This window comes from Oryzias latipes, chromosome 10, assembly GCF_053564925.1.
Source record: "Oryzias latipes strain Hd-rR chromosome 10, Olatipes_Hd-rR_3.1".
NCBI lineage: Eukaryota > Metazoa > Chordata > Actinopteri > Beloniformes > Adrianichthyidae > Oryzias > Oryzias latipes.
Window position 1 is genome coordinate 14,239,498 of NC_136246.1, and position 21,818 is coordinate 14,261,315.

General features: G+C 37.5%; 2 protein-coding genes across 4 annotated transcripts; one reads left to right on the plus strand and one right to left on the minus strand.

The window, feature by feature from the left end:
* Nucleotides 1–321: 321 nt before the first annotated feature.
* Nucleotides 322–16,188, minus strand: adgrg4a (adhesion G protein-coupled receptor G4a). Of its 3 annotated transcripts, none has more exons than XM_011479958.4 (29): nt 16,100–16,188; nt 15,873–15,995; nt 15,129–15,758; nt 14,869–14,966; nt 14,726–14,784; nt 13,703–13,757; nt 13,274–13,311; nt 13,044–13,192; nt 12,832–12,891; nt 12,648–12,725; nt 11,998–12,083; nt 11,848–11,918; nt 11,726–11,741; nt 11,603–11,625; nt 11,376–11,518; nt 11,160–11,289; nt 10,483–10,589; nt 10,173–10,389; nt 9,920–10,082; nt 9,458–9,610; nt 7,973–8,107; nt 4,537–4,582; nt 4,293–4,396; nt 4,027–4,148; nt 3,447–3,715; nt 2,388–2,490; nt 2,002–2,282; nt 1,760–1,861; nt 322–1,668 (listed from the first exon to the last, which is right to left on the minus strand). In XM_011479958.4, the coding sequence occupies exons 2-29, from the start codon at nt 15,946–15,948 to the stop codon at nt 1,556–1,558; spliced, it is 3,627 nt and encodes a 1,208-aa protein (XP_011478260.1). In that variant the 5' UTR covers nt 15,949–15,995; nt 16,100–16,188; the 3' UTR covers nt 322–1,555. The 3 variants fall into 3 exon arrangements, with proteins under 3 accessions (XP_011478260.1, XP_078810121.1, XP_078810122.1); XM_078953995.1 differs by having other exon boundaries at nt 11,726–11,744; XM_078953996.1 differs by having other exon boundaries at nt 11,726–11,744; nt 15,873–15,992; nt 16,100–16,182.
* A 1,307-nt stretch (nt 16,189–17,495) lies between these two features.
* On the plus strand, nt 17,496–21,041 carry LOC144994859 (uncharacterized). Its single transcript, XM_078954023.1, has 10 exons — nt 17,496–17,659; nt 18,041–18,151; nt 18,230–18,408; nt 18,486–18,601; nt 18,707–18,757; nt 18,830–18,940; nt 19,012–19,135; nt 19,241–19,379; nt 20,436–20,475; nt 20,611–21,041. The coding sequence occupies exons 1-10, from the start codon at nt 17,627–17,629 to the stop codon at nt 20,892–20,894; spliced, it is 1,188 nt and encodes a 395-aa protein (XP_078810149.1). The 5' UTR covers nt 17,496–17,626; the 3' UTR covers nt 20,895–21,041.
* The last annotated feature ends 777 nt before the right edge of the window (nt 21,042–21,818 follow it).

The following is a 21,818-nucleotide window of genomic DNA, read 5'->3' on the forward strand; positions in this document are numbered from 1 at the left end:
TGGAGCTAACACAGCTACTGAGGGGTGAAAATGGGGTACACATGAACATTTCAGCAGTCCATCAGGCAACTAAACACGCACAATCACACCTGAGGGACAATTTTCGGAGTCTCCAGTTAACCTACAAACCACGTTTTTGGACTGAGGGAGGAAGCCCGAGTGCCCAGAGAAAGCCCACACATACATGGGGAGAACGTGCAAACTCCACACAGAAGGGACCCAGCAGGGATTTGAACCAAGCCCTTCTCACTGAGAGGTGACAATGCCAACCACTACACCATCCCCAAAAGGTACAACACTGAATTATGTCAAACCAGAGACTGGTGGAAAATAATTTATTAAACAAAACAAAAACTTCACAAAAAATCTTCACCCAATCAATACTGTCTTAAACATGGGGGATAAAAAAATTAATGAAATAAAAGAGATGTAAGAATCTGACATGACATAAATAAAATGCGGTCTTGAAAACACTGAATAATAATTATTGATTATTAATTATTATTAATGATTATTAATTTAACTCAGGTGTGATCTGCCAAAAAAAATACATAGCAGAAATTTCAAACACAAAATCTAAAAAATAGTTTTACCTAAAATAAAAATGTAATCAATAAATACAAATAAATAAAAGACATTTTCACGAGCAGAATTCTTATTTTTTGGAAATGAAAAAATAAAAATAAAATAAAAGACTATGTGAATTATTGTTGGTAGATATAATTTTCAACAAAAATTCCCAGCCTCTGATTTGAGTTCTTAGCATGTTAAATATTAACAACAGAAGAAAATATTTGTGTTATTGTATGTGTTTATAATTTATTTCAATTGCCCTGTTTCTCATAAAGACATTCATTTTTGATGCTCAAACAATACGAACCATCAGACATGCAGATCGATTTATGACAAAAGCTTTTTTGAAAGCACAACGTTTTATTGTGAAATAATATGTAAAAACGTAATACTGGAAATATACAATACCAATAAGAGCAGGTGTGAAAAGAAACATTCTGGTCATCCATTCATTTTCTAAGACTGCTCAGTTCTAGCTGGGGTCATACATGTTTGATAACGTGCCAATGTCGCTGCTTATTGGCTAAACACACCTGATCCAGGTAACCAGGAGCAGATGAGGCAGCATTTCTGAAATACCAGCACATGTTGGAGTCTGAGACCCATGGTTAGGTGAAGCCTCTCAGAGTTTGGCCAAAGAGAGGGTGAACTTCAGACATATCACCAGTCACCATTGTCATATTCATTAAGATCAACTTTGAGAACTATTTAATGAAATACATTCGGTAAAAACCCTGTGTAACCAATCCCTAAAACTAGGGATTGACAAATATGAACAGGAAGTGCAAGGCTTCAGTCTTGCAACTTAAAGAACTATTCTTCCTCTAGTTGCCATCTTAACATTTAAAGTTTAGGGAAATTGTAAAACGAAAAAAATCTGAGCCTTCATGGAGTAAAAACGAAAACATGTTCAGAGAAGCAAAATGACCAGAAGAGCCGTCCTGAGGCGCTCTCCTGCCCCCTGGAGGTGCTGCTGACCCTACTAAGGAGGCGTAAGAGACCTGAAGGAGGAGCTTTTGTCAGACTCAACCGAATCTGAGTTAGCCAGGTTCCTCTTTTTGTTGCAGCCACCCACTGAGCCGGATTGGCTCCAGTCTGTAGAGAAAAAAAAAGAAGTGATGCTTTCTTTAAACAAAACCACCCACAGACGTAAACTGAACTAAGCAAGCACAGACTTGTAGCGTACCTGAGTTATCACCGAGTCTGAAACGACCACAGCACAAGTACATTCGCCATTGTTTCCTCACGTTTTCCTTCATCAGACAGTGGAACACAAACACAAACAACCCTGCAGGAAAGCAGATTTCAGTAATAAATGCCTGTGAGGTTCTGAACGGAAAACTAAACTAAAATAATATTTTTAATAAGTAATACAGCATTTAAAAAACTAATATGATGTTTTCTCAGTCCGTTGCTGCTCATATTTACCTTGTAAGGAGTTGCAGATGATGTACATGTACATCATAACCACTCTAGCAGGCCCGATTGAAAAGAACCCCACTATCCAAGTCAGGCCTAACAGCACTGTGAGACTAGCAGCTGCTCTCAGGTCCTTCAGAGAACTGCGGCCCTTTGCTGAAATCTTATTGGCCTTCATTTGCTTTATCTGGATCAGAACAACAGTGAACACAAAGATGTTGCACAGCAGGATCAGAAGAATGTACGCTACCACCGTCACATAGAAGAAAATGTCATCCCGCAGCCAGCATCTGTTGAGGGCACACAGAAGGCAGAAGAGTGATGTTTGGCGACCATTAAGCTGTAACTTTGGCTATTAAACAAACTAATCATGACAATGCAAAAAAAGAACTTACGATTCAACAGATTGAAGCCCCACTGCTGCTTCATCAGACTCATAGCCGCCGTATGCATCTTTATTTATGGCCAGTAACAGCATGACTATCACTAAAGGAATACCTGTAACAACACAAAACATCTGTACACATCATTACAATACTGTTCAGAAGGCAGAATTCTTTCTCATGACAGCAAAGAAAAAGTTTTCTCAAAACTTTCTCATAACATTCAAGTTTTTCTCTTGTAAGAACCTTAAAGAACTTAAAAATTTGATTTACTTTTTCACATTGTGTTTTAAAAAAAAGCTACTTGGAAGGTGCTAAAGCAAAACAAAAAAACTCTATTGAGAACAAAATACTATACAATAGATCTCCAATATATCTTGATGCCAAATGCTTTTGGTGTTTTTTAGAGTATCTTTTAAAAATGTGTTGCTGAAAAAAATACAATTTGCGTAATAACTGTTCTCATTATTGATTCTGGTTTAACATGAACAGAAAATACCCCAAATATTTTAATTTTTCATGGAAAAAGTAGAAAATAATGTCAAATGTTAAAAAAATCATATCTCTTGTTTAGCCTTCTTTTAATATTCTTATGTATTACTTTTATTATTTTTATCTATTACTCTACAAGAGTTGCTGTGTTTTCAAAACACCTAAAACTGTACACAAAAAAGTGACTTCATTTAAATTACAGTGATCTTTTGCCTTCATGTCTTATAAAAACTTGCCTGCAGGTCTGAAAATGAATCAATGAATTGTATTAAATAAAGTGGGGAAAAACAAGTAAGAAAGTAATGAGAATCAAAACTTCTTGTTTTCAGCTGTTACTTATTGTTTTTTGTTGTTGTTTTTAGTCAGACCCTTCTCGCTCTAACTGGATTTTGGCTATTTTTTAAGTTGGAATTTGTAATATGTAACTGAGATGATGTGTTTTCCTCTAAAGGCAACCTTTTTTAAATAATTTAAAATTGCCATAAACTATTATATTCAGTTGATAATTAAACTCCAATCTGACCAACAAAGCAACAGCAAACATTTCTTTGTGAAGTAACAGACAAGTGTCGCTCTTACCCCACCCCACAGCGCAGAATTTGAGGATATAAAACGGCACGTAGGTGTTGAACACTTTGACTAGTGCAAAGTACATGTGCACGGCCTCTAAGCCCATCCAGGTGAAGGAGGCCAGCAGGAAATAGTGCAGGGCTGCAGCAGTGGTGATGCACAGGCCGTAGTTGGAGAAGGATGAGAGCCAAGAGTTCAGAAGGAAGAGCATGCTCAGCCCCAGCAGGGCAGCAGCAAGGTTCATGAGTATCTTGGATGGATAATCCTGACGTAACTTCCTGGTGTTCAAGAGAGACAGATGAATGCAGACAGACAGGCCACTTAAGTGTTTAATATTTAAAAGTAAAATATTTACAACTTTGTTACCAACTCAATAGTTCTATAAATTACGTTTTTTTGGAGATGTTATTTTACAGAACAGGAAGTAAGTGGTTGCTGTTTAAATTTCTCAAACAATTCGGTCCTAAATGACACTGTATCTTTTTTTTTTAATTAAAAAATAAGATTAGATATGAAGGATAGTATGTCATGGAAAATGAAAAAGGGCTGTGAAATGAGATAAAACTGTGAGGAACTGCTGGTCACTTACTCAAAAATAAGGTAGGTGAGTAGAGTGATGCCCAGAAAGATGGCTGATATGCCACAACCGATATATGAGATGATTGTCATAATCTCACTGTGATTTTTGCTGACAGGAGTTCTGGAGACATCCTGAAATACAACATGAAATCATCACTATTCAGTACCTTACCCATCCAGTAAACTTTAAGAGAAGCAGTTTTACACAATGACAATCAAATCATTTAATGGACAGTTTGATCCTGCTTTAAAACCTAAATCCCTCAGAAAACTCACCATCAGGATGGCAAAATGGGTGAGATGGTTGCAGAGGCAGCTGGTCTGATAGGAAGAAGTCTTCTGAGTTTCACAGCCGCTGCTGTTCCAGCCACCAAGTCCGTCTAAAGAGCACGTTTGACAGCCAAAGCAACAATAACACTCATTCACGCACAACACTCTGAATGAATTCTTTTTAATTAACAAACAAAACTGTAAGTCAAATCCATGCATTTGTGCATTGAGAAGATAATATTTTACCAACCGTTTTTGTAGAAATCCCAAAACACACATATGACTTTGTCCTCTGTCTACAAAAAAAAAAACAGAAAAATGTTCTGGACATTAGTGCAGAACCAAGCAGATGTTGCATTTGCTAAAACTATAAAAAAGACTGAGAGGAGCAACTTTTCTGTGTCCCCCAAGGAAAGAATTTTTCAAGTGATCAGTTTTGCAGTCAGGAGAATCAGGGATACATTCAAATGGGCAAAAACATTTCAAAAACAGTTTTTTTTTTTATCAACAGTTTACAACAGTTTAAGAAGATGCTGTGGTAACGGGGATTTTTCACCATGTTGTAACAGACACAGAGCAGGGGGGCAAAGTTATAGTAAATTTGTATGTGCTGTACACTTCTGTACAACCTTTCTATCAAACGTATGATTTTTACCAAATTTAAAAAACAAATACTTTTAGGAGCATTTACTTAAATGTTCTTGTTGCTGGCAACCTTACACTGAAGAACAGATGTAAAAATGACTAGGAATTCTGGGATTTAAAAAAAAAAACTGCAACTTTGGGCTTTAGGGAATATTTTGTTGTTGCTGACTCGTTTTATCTTCTGCACATTTATGCAAGCGTTGCCACAGCCGACTGAATAGTTGCTATAATAAATGTCCATGCTGATGAAGTCTGGGACAAAGGTAAAGTTTGGACTTTACTGGTAAAGTCAGTCCAGTGTCTGCCTTGAGCATTTGACTGATGGGAATGACATTCTTTTGCTGTACGGGGCTAACTTTACTCTGACAGTATGAGCTGCTTTTCTGATGATTTTTTTTACTGTTTCTGATAAACTGAAATAAAAAACTGAAAACAGTCAAACATGAACACATGTTTTTGACTTACTTGTCCACTGTGATGATTTTAATGAGGACTTGTGTATTTGTAAAGGCAAGTACCTCAATAGTTTAATTTCAGTGGTAATCTCTTTCACTTATTTTATTTTGTTATGATGAAAGTCCAACTGGTAAAAAAAAAGAGATGGGAGTAATTTACCAAACTCCTGCAATGTAAGAAGACATTCTGAAGTGTACTTTTAATATTTTGTTTTTAAAAAAGCAAAGGGCAAAAAAAAAATAAGAAAAGCAAATGGCTTAGTCATTTAAGTTCAATAGTATTTTGTGACAGAAATGATCTCTTGTATTGGAAAATTATTAACAAGGACACGATTAATAACATATGGCTGTGTAATTGCTCATTACAGTTACTGAATAGGACCCCTCATTGTCCTAGAAAGTATTTATTACTTATTTTTGTGTGCGCAGAAGATAAAAGCTTGGACTCGCAGAATAAATTGGTAGAAGCTGTTTTTATGAGTATTGGTTTATTATGTGCATGCTAATTATCTTTTATTGTTGTATTATCTTGTGTAAACAAGATTAAAACATCACTTTCTTTCACTTTATAGGGTCTGCTCATAGGTGACCGGAGCCACTACTTAACACAGAACAATCATTTATTTATTACATATAAAAAAAACAGCGACAGAATAGTTGTCACTGTAAGAAAAATAAAGCTACAATGGTCACCAGAACAACATAAAGATAAAGTAACAGGATTCAGATAAAAAGCAACCCTAAAAAGCAGACAGCTTTTTTTAATTGCTGTTCAACGTTGTTTGAAAAATTTAAGAAAAGAATAAAAACAGGCCTGGGTAAAACTAATGGTACTACTAATTTCATATTTCACTAAAAAACCTTTTGACAAAATCAAACTATTTATGTTTTAATAAGAATTAAATCAGGTCTTCTAAAAAGGCCACTTTAAATTAGTGTAAGGTTCTGTTAAATCCTAACCAGATTAAACAATCCATGACTGACTTTCCAACAGCAGGGAGCACATTTCTCTCAAGAATAATTTCAGTCTTGAGACTTCATGTACCTGCACAGATTCAAGACACCCTGCATCAGAGGCAGTAAAGCAGCCCCAGATCATGATAGAACCTCATCCATGTTTCAAAGTAGTTAGTTGACCTTCAGCAATTTTCGCATCTATGAACATAGAGAGGATGCTCCCTTTATGCAGCTGCATTGTGGCAAAAATCAGTCTCACTCTTTAACGATTTGCTTTAAACTGTGATGTCATAATTTACTTCCTCCCTGGAAGTCCAGTTTGGCTTGATTAGACAGACATCAAGAGCTTTGACTTGAAGCAAACCTCTGATGACATTGGAAAGTTCTACTAGACTCCTTGGCAAACTTTTTTTTATTTTATTTTTTTAAATCATCCATCAATTCAGCCTTTCAGTGTTTTTCATGGAGCCCCATCCAGCAAGGTTAGTGAGTCCTGTGGACTTAAACATCTCATTACCAGGTGCAACTGCAGTTTGGGATTTTACCTACAACTAGCTTGGAGCTTGTGCTGGACACAAGGGCCATGTCCATAAGAAGTGTATTTCCCAAGCTGTAACAGCTCCATTTGTGCCCCATGTCTTCTAACAAGTGAGTTCTGGTTTTGGTGGAGTCACACGACCAATTCATTTTGTGTATCAATCAGCTTAAAAATGGCACAAACTGTCAGCAGACCAAGCAACATTTGAGTAGAAGCTTTACAATGAAGCCTCTGGGGAATAAAAAGAACTCCACCTGTTTGACAAAACTTTTTCCTATTTTCTCTAGATTGGGTTGATCATGTAATGGGTTGACAAAAATACTTAAGGGTGTGAGGGCTTTTTGGTGCAATTTTGTTCTCTTCTTTACCTTTTTTTTTTTTTTTGTTTCTTGTATCTAGTTATACCAAAAAGTCTCACTGTACAGCATGTTTTACATTGTTATCTTACATTAAACCATCACTTCCTCCAGGATGCGACAATGACTACACCGCTGACACATACTTTAGAATTGCTCTGGGGAAGTCAGGCCTTAATTTTACTGCCTGCTATTTAGATTTTAGCCACAAGAGATCAGTCTAATATGCAATGTTGAGAGAAACGCCTTGGTAAAGCTTTTGGTGAGAAACTATTGACACACATAAAAGGCTTCATCACACCATCACTAGCTACAGTCACGGGAACATCAGGCTGCTTGGGGATGATTTTCAACACAATTGTCAAGTAATTTCCTGAGACAACTCTTTTCTCATTCTGGCGGCCATGTTCATTGTTTTTACAGTCACGTAACAGCAGTGATTACTCTCATTCTTTAAGTAGAGCAACTAACTGATTGAAGAAGGAAGATACCTGTGATATTAATTGGAGAACCCACTGTAGTTTAAAATGTCCAGGCCTGTTTCATCAGCTTGTTTTTAATTAGTTTGTTACACAACTTAATGTCACATGCCATTTTCCAAAATGGCAATGGAAAATGACAAATGGCGCACACGATTTCTTACCTTCTCCACTACCAATTAGTGCTGACCATTGTGTATCAACTCAAACAATTTTAGACAGGACCACATAAAAGGAAAACAATCACTTTTCTCACCTGTTTTGGTTCCTGGTGGTTGAAAGTCACCACCACAGGGTTTTCCAGGTTCATGACCGAGCTGTCATTGATGCTGGCAGACACTATGTAAGAATTTATAATCAAGCTGCCTGTTTGATTGATTAATTCAGGATCCTGAAAAAAGGAGGACAATAAATATTTGAGAATGGGAAGGAACAAAAATGAACAGCATGTTATTGCTTAATGAGCAATAGGTAAATGTAGACTATATATAGTTAGTATTTGTCAGTCACCGACTCTGCAAGTTGTCCCATTTAAAAAGATGAGTTTGATGTGTAATGACTTCAATTGTGAGAGACATAATGTAAAAAAAATAATACAGGCAATCACATTTTATTTATTTTTTTAGATTTTATTTGTATAACTGCCAAAAGATTTGGCTCCTACAATCAAACAATAATTCTGTCACCCTCACAGACCTGTTAATTCAACTGTAAGAACCTCTATCCTTCACTGGTTACCTTTATTATTGACACTATACTGGTTATCTGTATTAATGCACAAAGGTTTTAAATCCTAGTGTTCACTATAGACCCCCTGCTAAAGCCAGCACTTGTCCAGACCTGTTTAAATTCTATCAGAGACCATCTGGATGATCCAGAGGAGGATTGGGAGAATGTCATGTGATCAGATGAGACCAACACAACTCTTTACCCATTGTGAAGCATGGGGGTGTTTCGGGGTTGCTTTTCTCCAAAGGGGACAGGACATCTGTTCGGTACGAAAGTAAGGATGAGATGGGCTATGCATGGTGAGGTTTGGGGCAAAATCCTCCTTCCATCAGCGAGAGTATTGTGGATGAAATGTGGCTGGGTCTTTCAGCTAGATAAAGATCACAAACGCATCACCACGGACAACGAGGTAGTGGCAGCGCAAACAGCATTTCAAGGTTTTGAAGTGTTCGAGCCAGTCTCAATACCTCAATCAAATAAATAATCTGTGAGTGTAAATTCTGTGTTGTCCAGCAACAGTCCCAAAACATCACAGCTCTAGAGATCTGTATGGAAGAATGGATCAAAATAGCAGCGATTGTGTGCAAACCATGTGAAGACCCACAGAAAACGTTTGACCTCTTTCATTGACAACCAGGGTTACATTATAAAGTATTGAGATAAACTCTTGCTAGGGACCAAATATTTCTTTTCTGCACCATTATCCAAATAAGTTATTTAAAAATCAATCAATGTAACATCCTGGATTATTTTTCTTTCTTTTTCTGTCTCTCTCAGATTTTGCAACGGTATGGACCAACGTCTTAATTAGACTGACTCTGCTCAATGCAAAGAAAGTAGATTTTTCTTCTCACTAAGATCTATAGACAGGGACTATGATCATGCAGGATGTCCCAGAGAGAGATCTTCAGATAATCTTTAAATCAACTGATCAGACAAATTTGAAGAAAGCTAAACAATTTCTCTAAAGTTTAGACTTTCTTTAAATGCTCAAACGAAGTAGAGAAAATACCTGAAAGAGGTTCTTTGTTCCATAAAACTGGAACTGAACACGGGTTGTATTTTTCTCTCCAGGGGGGAAGAAGTTGTTGATTTCAGAGGGTAAAGAGATGGTTGCGTTTGCCTCAGGGAAGGGTTCACTCACAAAGCTCTGGTTGACAAACACCTGGGTAACAAAAGTAATTAAAAATGTGGAGCATGTGCTAAAGAAAATAATTCAATAGCTGCCAGTCTGAAATTATTGTAACATGATGTGTGCTGGAGGCTATGGTGTGTGCGGTTTCCCTCCTTTTTTCCAGTTACCCAATGACATTCATGCAGCTGAAACTGACCTGGGCAGTCAGCTGGAACTATTTCCTTAGCTGAATAAACATCACTTAAATTTAAGCGGCAGTCAAAGGTGTTTTCAAAGAGAACAGAACATTTCTCCTTACTACTTTTTGCATTTAACAGCATAGCATTCCAAACATCTCACCTCGGGGTTCATTGCGGATGTAAGAGATGCACCAAAGGTGAGGCCTCTGAATTCCTCTGGATCCACATTAACCACAGATAGTGCCAGAGAAGGGGCTGTTATGGTGGCAGATTCACCTTGAAAGAGCATCGTGTTCCCCATACTCTCTGTCAGCTCGAGGAAACTTTCACAGGATGGAGCAGAGTGAGATTAATCTTAACTCGAATGACAGCTGCAGTGTGATTCTTTGACAACTCATGTCATTTTCTCTTACTTGTTGCAAAACAAGCCAACATCAGATTCAGAGAGCAGGACATTGGCAACAATGTTGACAATTCTTGCTGCAATGGCAGGCTTGATGATGCCTACACGAACCACCTCAATGAGCTTCTCCACGACTGATCCCAACACCATGGAGGGGAGATAGGTAACATTGCCCAAGTGGGAAGTGACAAGATCGTGGATTATTTCCACCACATCAGCCACATTCTCTGGAGCAAACAAATGAAACCACAGTGAGTGACATGTGCAGAAGCTTGCAGCAATGAAAACCATGGGTACCATGGTACAATCGGTCTACTCACCAGGAGTGACCGTGATGTTTCCTATATCAGAAATGGTCACAAGCTGTTCACAGTTTGTCATGTCTGGATCCATCCAGCTGGTCGTGTCATTTTCAATGTGTAATTTACTGACAAGAGAATAAAAGCTAAAGTTAAACCTGCTCAGTTTCTCAGAATTCTCTGAAATTTTCAATAAAAGTTTCAAAACTGTGGTTGTAATATGATTTGATGCCCAAAATATTAAATTAATTAAAGATTATACACATGGAAAGATTTAGTTTGGAGCTGCTTGATTTCAGGATTCCAGATTGGAGGGTGAAGGTTGTTCAAGGTGTTAGAAGATTATGGATTTTCTTCTGTTTGAGTTGCCTCTGTGGAAACTTCTTTCACAAGAATGTGTGTTTCCAAAATAACGAAAGTTTAGAACAATATTTCACTTCCTATATTGTTTTTTTCAAATAAGTCCTTTCTTTTCGCTAGTGCGAACTGAAAAAAGCTTTAATGTATATTTGATTAAACACAATCTGGATGTAATTAACTGTTACATAAATTTAAATGTTCCATACATTTTGAGCAGCAAATTGAACTCTGAAATCAAAGCACAAAGACTCCTTTGAGATGAAGGTTTGATGCTTTAGGTCCACCAGTAAAGCTTTTATTGGGGATAATCAAACACAAGACAGTTGGCTGTGTCTCACCAGAGTCTGTAGGCTCTCTCTGATATTGGCTTGTAACATCCCATCTCCTGGATCTGCTGTGGGAACGTCTCCGGCCAGATGTACAGCCCATAGACGGTCGGTGTTGGTTCTTCCAAACAGTTTTCTGGCTCTGTAAGAGAAAGGAATGATGCGTCAGTCTTTTTCTTTCTATTTGGTTGAGTTCTGTTTCTTTCTATTTGGTTGAGTAGAGCGTACCTATGTGTTTGATTTGTATGATGCTTGTTTGAATGGTAGTGGAACCATTTTCGTACTTTGACGATAAGGCAGCATGAATGAAAAGCTGAGTGTCTTCCACACTGGTCATGCCATATTCCTGAATGTGGAAAGTGCAGAAGTATCTGTAGGTAATAAAAGTTGCACACACATCAGGTTGAGTTGCATCTTTACAGCATACATAAATTTCAGTAAAATTGGTTACTCACTCTTTTGGCTGTTCGTGGGAAATCTGAAAAAAGCACATGTGCAGATATGTTTTGCTGTTACAAATCAGTTCCTTCTCAATCTAATGATTTTTCAACTTGCCTTGCAGCTAGAGTCATACTCACCATTAATCCAGGGCTCCTGCTCCGGAGATGAAAAACACATTTATACACAACTGTTGAGTTATGTGACCAATAAAAACAAGATGGTAATTCCAAAATGAGAAAATAAACCCCAGGGCATTTACCTGAAGTTGTTCTCCTTTATGATGAAATTCAGCACAATTATGATCTTACTCCACTCCAGCTGCATTTTTACCTTCATCCCCAGAATAGAACATACTGTTGTAACATTTATGCAAGCTATTCTTTGCAGCACTGTGGTGCTGGTTTCTTACCCATGTCTCAATGAAGTCCTCAGGATGTGATGGGTTACCCGTCATATTTAAGGTCAAATTGACTCGAAAGAATTGGTCTGATTGAACTACAACACACACAAAAACAACAAAAAAGACAAAGAACACAGTTGATCTGCATCGCACGTTTTTTTTTTAAACTGCAAAAAGTCTAAATAGAAAATAAAAAAATATATAAAAACACAGCACTTTTTTTTACAACACACTATAAAAAATGAAATAACTACAAACAAAGGTCCGAGTTAGGGGGGAATATGACTATAAACTCAACAGAATACATGCAAATGTCTTAAAACCAAATATAAATGCTCACCTATATTTTTTGGACTTTAATACACAAAAAATACATTAATCTGTTCTGATATAATTCTATACAAAGACAAAATATATATGCGAAAATATATCGATTCAAAGTTTGAGGAAAATATGTCAAAATGTAAATTTTGCATATCAATTTTTTTTTTTTTAATAAAGAAAAAAAAAGAACTATTTTGTGCGAGGGTTTTTTGTTGTTGATTGTTGTCATGGCGGTTTCCAGAGAAATCTCTTTGGTGTTGTGTTTGTTCCATTCAAGCTGAACCAGGAAGAAAATACAATAAAAGTTGAAGACTCAATTTGCTTGACACACTCACCCAAACTGTTATTGTTGCGCAAGACGTCATTGGTAGTTGATGTGCTATTATTGGGCTGCAATGACACACTGCTTGTTTCTGTAAATGAAATAGCAACAATTAAGAGATAAGGTGTTACAAAAGGAAAAAAAGAAAAAACATGAATCCATTAAAAGTTTTTACTCCTTTAAAAAATAAATATTACCTGAAATTGTCTGATTTGGGTGAATAGTTGATGTAGGTTCTGTTTCCAGAGAAAATACATCTGAAAGAAGAATCTTTTGGCTTCATTACATTTCACCCACCAGGATAACAATCAGCTTATAAAACAAAAATAAAACAACTAAACTTTATGCGTCCAAATCTTATTATAAGTCAACATGTCCATTTCCAGAAAATTTGGGTGAATGTACTCACCCACAGAGAGCACAGTAATGCTGTAGGGGTCAACTCTAAGGTGGAATAGTTTGTTGGGGACCTTTGACCTTAGTAATGCAGTCATGTTTCTCTGCACCACTTCCACTCTGGCTGAAGGCTCCACCTTCACATAGACCTCACAACTGAAACTGATGCACAACCACACAACTTATAATTTACTCTGTAGTGTATTATTCCATTTAGCAGTAAATATACAGGTGTAATCTTACCACGTATGACAGGGGGAAAAGGAGAATTTCTCCAGAGACTGTAAAGAAAGAAGTTTTATGTTTAAACTTTTTATGAAAGTCGTGATTTTATCAATGGATTTAATCTGAAATGATGAGCTAAGTTGCTTTACAGGGTTACTTGTTCATTGCTCACTGCCAAAACTGTATCTTAAGAAAATAAAGAGGCACAAGAATTTCTTTCTAAAAATGAAAATTCTTGGCAGGTCAATTCTTCTATCCCACAAACAGATTTTTTTGTTTATTTTTAGAAAAGTGGGGCAAGAGACTTATTTCTAAGGAGCTTGTTTTGCGGTGCATAGGATAGTGTTTCTGTTGGAAATGGCATCATTTTAACTTTTTTCCTATGTCTTTGTTTAAAAACACGACCAATCCACTCTGAAGACAGTCAAACTTAAATAACTGAGATACCTGGGTTTGTGGATCATGCAAGTCAGTAGCATTAAAACCAAGGGGGCAGCTTTGCCTGGAAGGAAACACAGAGAAAGATTGGAAACAGATTTTAACAAACAACTGTTGATATTGTATGTAACAAGGGTTAGATCTGTACTGATTTATAACACTTTGCTCTTTGTTGAAAGAACAGCAGTGTATGTCAATTCTTTAAAAGCCACTTTTCTCAAATTCCCCCGCAAACCTAAAAAACGAGTGTTAGTAATAAATGTTACCACTTTTGATCGTACATTGAACATGATCTAAATCCGCACGCCCAAATTTGAGGTCTAACTGGAAAAAATTGGTGTGGAAAGAAAACCTTTTGAGTTTAAAAAATGCATGTGAAGTCAGAACTAGTATTAGCATTTTGAGAGCAAGTACAGAAACTAGTACTTGTACTCCAAATCTTATGTGTGCAAAATATATTAGTGCAATAATAACAGGATCTAACTGCATCTGATGACCATTAATTGTTAAGGAGCGTTCAAGAGTTTAAAAATATCCCATAAAACGCTGGGGTTTTGTTTTGCCACTTGAGAATGCCAGCGAGCGAGTTGTACTTGAATACTGCAAATGTTGAAAAACTTTTGCTAAATATTTTTTAAGGTATGTCTCTTGATTACATTTTTCTAACTCAGAAAGTACGAGAATTGTAAGAAAACTATGAGTTCACAGGTTTGAGGTTTGAAACCTAATGGTGGTGAATCAGAAACTGAGAATCTGGAAACGACGCAGCAACAAACTAAACTAAAAAATTGTTTAACTTGAATGTGATTATGATAACTTACACAAAATACCATTGAAAAAAATGTTCACACAAAGTTCTTAGGGATTGATTAAGGAGTTCAAATCACAACCAGACTTTAATCAATTAAAAAAAAAACAATTTTTGTGAAAGTAAAGTAATTCCATGAAAATTTAATTTAATTTAATACTTTAAATGTGTTACTTTTACTGTTAGAATAGTTTTTTTTTGCCTGTGATTGGTTCCTTACATACCTTGGGAGTGATACAAAAACATCCTGGATTGAAATGACTGAAGGAAAAATGCTTTTTAACTAAAAAAAAAAAAAATAATAAAAAAATAGTTAGAATCTTTAACAGAAAACTTCTTTTTGTTCTGCTCAGGCAGATCTTTTTACCCAATTTCTTGTAATTTCATCCAACGGCACTGAGCAGTTTCCACGGTTTGCGGCATCAAACATGGAGACCCACATTTTGATCTTGAAATGGGACCATACTAAAAAATATAAGCAGACATTTTGTCAGATGAGCATTTTCCCATACTTGTAATCTCTAAAAGGTGTGATCCAGTTGATGCTGAAATGGTTGACAAGTGTGTAAAGATGAGAACACATGGGGTATAAAAAAAAGGCAACATTGCAGGCCTCTTTGGACTTACAGCAGTGAAGGTCGTGGTCGGGCTCAGGAGGACAGGTGTTCTTCCACTGCCGCTGATCCCAGCTCACCACGTCTCCGTCTGTGCAGCCCAAGCCCCACAGCTCTGCTGCCCCCAACTCCCTGCTCCACATTCTGAACAGACCTATCTCACCCAACAGATTACTCCCACTTTCTGGTCTCACCTCGTTGTTGGCAGCAACATAATGAGACACCCCCAGAGTGAGAGTGCCATTACCAGCCAGCCAAAGGGGAAGATTGGGGTACAGGGGGGACTCAAGCTGGACCATTCCATTGATGTAGACCCTGAGCCGCCGAGCTCTGCTGGACCAGGTCAGACAGATGGAGTACCACTCATTCAGCTTCAGCCACTTAAGGAAGTGCCACTGCCGCCCAAACATCCACACTGTAATTTGTGGGCCTTTGCCCCCGAGTCCCAGCTCTATGTGAGCGTTTTTTGGAGCTTTGTAAACAAATGCTCGCCATTCTGTTGTATAATTGCGCTTTAAAGACACGCATATGGTCAGTTCCTTCAGGGCTGGGATAGCAACATGTGGTTGAAGTTGCCACAGACAGGGAGGGCCACCGAACTTCAACTTCTTGCCCCACAGGCTGGTGCTGCTGCCAAAACCAGCTGAACACAAGATAAAAAAAAAATGGAAGATTAAGGCTACATTTGAGCATTTAAGTGGACTTAAGGTTAAAAACAAGTAGAAAAAGTCCAAGTGTTTTTCTTGTAAAATCTAACCTGAACCCAGAGAATGCACTGGTAGGAAAATGCACAAACAAATGAGAAGAATAGAGAAGCTGCTGATGGAGCTCATGACCACAGAAGAAGACAATACAGTCTAAGTGGCAGACAGATCATCTGCTGGAAAAAGACAACAAGACTTTTGATTTAAAGTCCCTTTAAAAATAAATGACAACTCAATGGTTTTTCTAAAAGTATGTGAAGTAAAAGAAAAGCAGACTTACCAGAGGATTATTAAAATAAGTTTAAAGTTGAAGGTCAGAGAATGAGCAGTGGGCACCACCTCATGAAAAGCTCGTCGAACACTGAGACTGCAGCCAAACGTCACTTTATTACTCAATGAGAAGATCAACACACCCTCTCCTTGTGGTTTCTGCAGTTACTCATTAATCACCAGCAATAAACATAACAACCAAACACGACAATGTCCAAACTTGAGAAAGCACTTCTTGAAAAAAGACATTTCCAAAGATCCTGCACTGCAAGTGTACCAGAGAGTGTGAATTATGATTTAAACAATAATTAAATCACACTTTATTGTGTTAAAATGGCTCAAAAATGTTATCAACGTATTCTTTTGCTAATAGTTTTGAAAGCAAAAACAGTACCATCCACTGACCTCTTTAAAAGGACACACATTTTCTGAAAATATCCCTGGAAAGTTATAAATTAAACATAATTGCTATCAAACATTGAAAGACAAGCGCAGCCCTAAAGCTGGTTGTGTGGGTATGATGGGCCTGTGTTTGCATTACATTTCAATAAGTCACAGTAATGTGTTTTGCAATTAATGCTAGAGTGAAGTCTATGGACACTAATCAAATGAGGTATTTCGTGTGATGGACAAGAGTTAAGAGACGGAAAAGTCAACACGGTAGCCCTGTCAAGTTTAACAATCGGTGTACAGAATCTGAATTGTGTCTCCTTTTTATGACCTCAATATCCGGCCTGGCTGCTGTGAAGTAGTGACTTATTTCATTTTTCTTTTATTCGTTGTTGCCATAAAGAGCTCAAACAAATCTTATCTTTGTTATCATTAGTATCCAATAAATACATAATTACTAGAAGTGATAAAGTATAATTAGTTAAATCAATGTTTGGAAGGAGAGCTTTTATTTTACCTTCGCTTGTTTGTATTTCTGCCAGATTCTGCACATTTTAATATTTCCATCTTTAACCATAACAGAGTTTCTTGAAAATAAAAACAACTTTGATTTTGCTAGAATCTTCTCTCCTGTGATGGACGTTAGCCAGGTGGCAGTAGTTGTAGTAGTAAAATCAAAGAAGTCATCCGATCCTGAAAACACACACACAAGGTCTCTTTGTTGGATGCAGGTCTGCACACAAGGACCCCATTCATCCATCTCAGTTCCCTTTTCTTTTCTCGTCGGAGGTCAGGGCTAAAAAAAGAACAGTTTCCTCTCGGGGAACGCGAGAAGAAACAGCAGTGACGCTTGGTGCACAGGTGGGGGCTTGCTGTGATTGGTCGATCACTGATAGTTAAGTTGGGAACCCCTCCTTCGTCACAAGTGATGTCAAATGATGGGGATTCCCACCGATCCATGTCACTCTTACTCTCTGCTGCTGCTGAACTGAGGAGAAATCACAGTGAGGCAAACATCACAACCTGACGAAGATTTTTGTTTGTTTGCATTACTGTGGTTGAAATCCGAATGTGCACGATCGATTTGAGTTTTTACATCTGAACTACACGAACAGAGACCAATCAGAAGGCTGCTTGTTTTTGCCCAATGGAACCTGCTCTCTGTGCTGTCGTGCTGATGGTAGGTCTGACATTATTCTACTTTTTACAGGAACAACAGACCTTTGTAAATTACAATGAATTGTTAAGAGTACAAGCAAAAGCCCTTCTGAAATGTAAATTTTGGATCTGAGTGAGTCTTAGTTTTCAACCTGACCTAGAATTGAAAAAATGCAGATCTGTCTTGATCATCTAGAAAGATAGTCAAATGCAAAAAACGTAAACCTGCAGGGACCTTCTTAGCTTAAGGTGGACCATTGCTTTTAAAAAAAAAAGGGCGGGGTGTGTCAGTAGATTGACTTTTGTTTTAAATCTGTTTGAATTTATCTTCAGATGCACTGCTTAACCTAAAAAAACTTTGCATTGTGTTTAAAGAGTGTCCTTTATTTGTGTTTTTTTCCAGGTTTGTGTGCTTGCACACTCCAAGCCTATCTGTGACCAGACAGAGTTCTTACACCCTAATGGTACTTGTGTTGCCTGCTCTGTTTGTAAGCCTGGGGAACAGCTGTCAGGGGTAACAAACATCAATCACAATATCATGTCCCTTTTCCATTTGTTCCTCTAGTGACCTGTCGTGGTGCATCCTTTTCAGGATTGTGGCTTTGGAGACGGTGGAGAGCATGTCTGCATCCCCTGTGATGATGGGACGTTTAGTTCAGATACAGATGTGGCTCCTTGCAGGAGATGCACCCAGTGCAGTTTACTGAACCGCCACCTGAAGACTGCGTGCTCACCCACCAGAGATGGCCTCTGCGGGCAGTGTCTGCCAGGGTCAGCTCCACTCAGATCGCCAAGTTGCATTTCCACGCGTGTGTTGGATGCTCATGTACGGCTGTTTGTGGATGCAGGTACTATGAAGTGAGGAGCATGACTGGGGAAGCAGAGCTGCTCTGTCTGCCCTGTTTCAGCCGAGATGCAGTGCATGAAGACTGTTTGCTTTTCGCCGCCCAAGACTCCAAATCACGTATGACTCCCAGATTGACCCCACAGCTCAACATTAGCATGTTTAAATCATTTTATTTCATTATAATTTCCAGAGATGTTATTTAACATCAGATGTTGTTCACAGAGATTGCTACAGTGCTGCCTGAGGGAAACATGAGAGAATCTAAAGATAAAAGTGAGTAGCCATGGTTATATAACTATCAATATGTTTTCTTCTTTTATTTTGACTGACATTTTTTGTTTAAAGGAGCAAAGGAGGAAACATTTTCAGTGGTCCTGGCTGGGGCCGCCACAGTGCTCCTGATCATCATACTTGCTCTGCTGTTTTGGATTCTCCTTCTTTCTGCCGAGAGATTCAGTAGGTCACTCCTGCTTGTCTGTTTTTGTATGTAAATAAAAACTGACTTAAAAAACTTTTCCAATATTTAGAGCCAGTTCCTGAGCCTGAAGAGCTCCGAGGTGAGGCAAAGCCTCATTATAAACCACTGCAGACCTCCTCAGAGAAAGGAGCAACACAAACAGACGCCCCTGTTTCGGCTGAAGATCCAGCAAGGTGTGTTCTGTGAATGTCTCTTCAGGGAAGCGCTGCATCATTACCTCTGATCGTTGCCCTGATCAGCCCTTGTATAATCATTTACTGTACTCCCTCACTCCTCAGAGGCCTGAGCTCGGTGAACCATGAGAGTGAGCTGTATCCGACCTCCATCGTGATCAATGTTACCACCAACATTAAGCCCTGCAGTGAAAACAAAGACAACGTCTCACAGGAGCAACAGCAAGGCTTTACCACAGAGGAGGTACAGTGCCTTCATGATTCAATGATCAGTTTAGTCCACAGTTGCTAAAATAAAATTAATTCAATTTATAGCTCGTTTTTGACTTTTACCTCCCTGTCACACTGTAGCCTTTGCAATCTCTGAAACTGGTCGCAATTTTGTCCATCTTTTTTTCTTTTTTTTTTGCCAAAATAAATCATAAAGCTCTCTTAGAATTGAAGCTTAAAACCATAAGGATTAAATACTTTGAAAATGTTATGTGACTAGACTGTATCATTAAAAAAGTATGACACAAGTTTTTTTTTTAATAAAAAACTGGTTATCAAATGTAATCATTTCTACAAATCAGTAAGTTTTATTTTTACCAAAAGGACAGTAAACAGTAAATTTACTTCTTAAGTAAATTCCAAACATTTTGTTAATATTGAAATTGATCATAATTTTTATTGACTCTAAAAGGTTTGGAAATATGTTTAAACTGTACGGTAACTTAAATGGTGTTTTCACCATTTAAGTTACCACCATGTTTTCACCATGTTGTTTTGAAGACAATTTTTAATCCTACTTCAGTAAGCTAATGTTGAGTTTACATCACTCTTACTTGAGGCTAGATTTTGCAAAATCAAGTAACCTCAGGTGACTCGTATTTTTTTTTAAACTGTTTTCACAGGCAATCTCTTGAATTTTTATGTGCTTATTAAATTCAAATTTGTTGATGGGTAGATTTTTTTACTTGCTGAAATTCTTTTATTGTCAGATTTTATTTGAAAAAAATCCCCATCTTCACAATCTTCAAGATTGTTTCAGACTATTTACAATGTATTTTGCCCATATGATGTGAGGGTCAGTTTGATAGACACAAAGATCAATAAAACTTTAATTGATTCTACTACGCGGACATTGATTTATTACCATACCTCAAAATACAACAGATAATAATGAAAACAGACAAAACAGAAAACTTATAGCACTAAAATACAATAAATAATACAATGAAATGTCCAGAGTCTATGAGGCATTTTACAGTCTTATAGCTGATAATAGTTCTAATTAGTTTTGTTTTTTTGTCATTACCAGATGGAGCAAAAACTACAGACAATTTGGGAGCTTGCTCAAGGTAAGGATTTATTTTTGCTTCCAGTCCCACTCATAGGTTTACAGCTGCTATGTTAACAAACAGAAAAGCATGCAGTTTTTCACACGAGTGTTGGGCTCATTTTAAAACTTGTTTTGTACTTTTGTATTGGTGCAGGTCAGAGTATTGAGATGCTTGACTATGATTCGGTCCAGGACATTTCCCTGCTCCTGGATTCTGTGGACAGCATTTACATCTTAAAGAGGTTGGCCCTGTCACTAGGCATTCCCCCTCATGTCGCTGCGCTTTTCAGAGGCTTCCAGGACCTTTTCCAGTATCTGCGCACCTCTACCTACACACAGCTGCCGCAGCTGGCCCAGGCGGCCGCACTTCTGCCTAACTTTGAAATAGTTTCAAGGATCCACAAAGCTGTGGTGATTCAAAGGCCTCTTACACCTTAAAAATCACATCCCAGGACTTATATTATTTCAGACTTACTTGATAACTTTATGACTGGAAGGTTTCATTTATACTTTCTGCTGGAACAGAGACACTTTCAAGAAAGACCTTTTATAAAAATCTCACAACACTGCAAGCTGAGACAATGAATAGTTACATTGTTCCCAGCACTTCATAGACCACTGTTAAAAATAAAATTTTAATGTAAATATACTAACAGTTTATGACATGTTTATCATGGCAATAAAGTAAGAAAAGATGTGTCCTTCGAGCATTAAATAAAAGAACAACAAAGTCATCCAGCCTTGTTTCCTGTTTACCATGTAAAATGGATAAGTAGCCCTCTGGCAAGAACATGTGAGACGAACCAGGACAGATGATGCTGTGTTTGGTCAGAGGGAGAACCTAAAACTCTGAGAAGATTTCATTACCCTTTCATTGGGTGAAAAGTTAACCAGCAGACAGATTCTTCAGGATATTAAATCTGGTAAGACTTTCAATTATTTCACCTATTTATAATAATTCCTAAAGACCATTAAATGTATTATATTTTTGTCAACTCTGACACATTTCTGACTGTCACAGTAATGTTTTACCTAGAAAAAAGAAAAAAACAACAACAATTAAAAAACATCCTTAAAACAAAAATACAATTACACCAAAAACATTGAAATTAATTAGAAACGTTAGGACTTTGCTGTTGTTCTGGTTTAACTATAAAAAATAAACTTGCATTAAGAAGTGTATGGCACTAGGGGATGCTCTTGCGTTTGTTGCTCTGATGGATTTAAAGGGGATCGTCTATTGAAATAATATACTGTCCTAACTGTCACGTAACGAATAAGGAATATATTTCTAAATCGGGACGATTAAAAAGGCGTCACGCGAGCGTCTTAATAAAGTCTCTAAATAATGTAATGCATTTC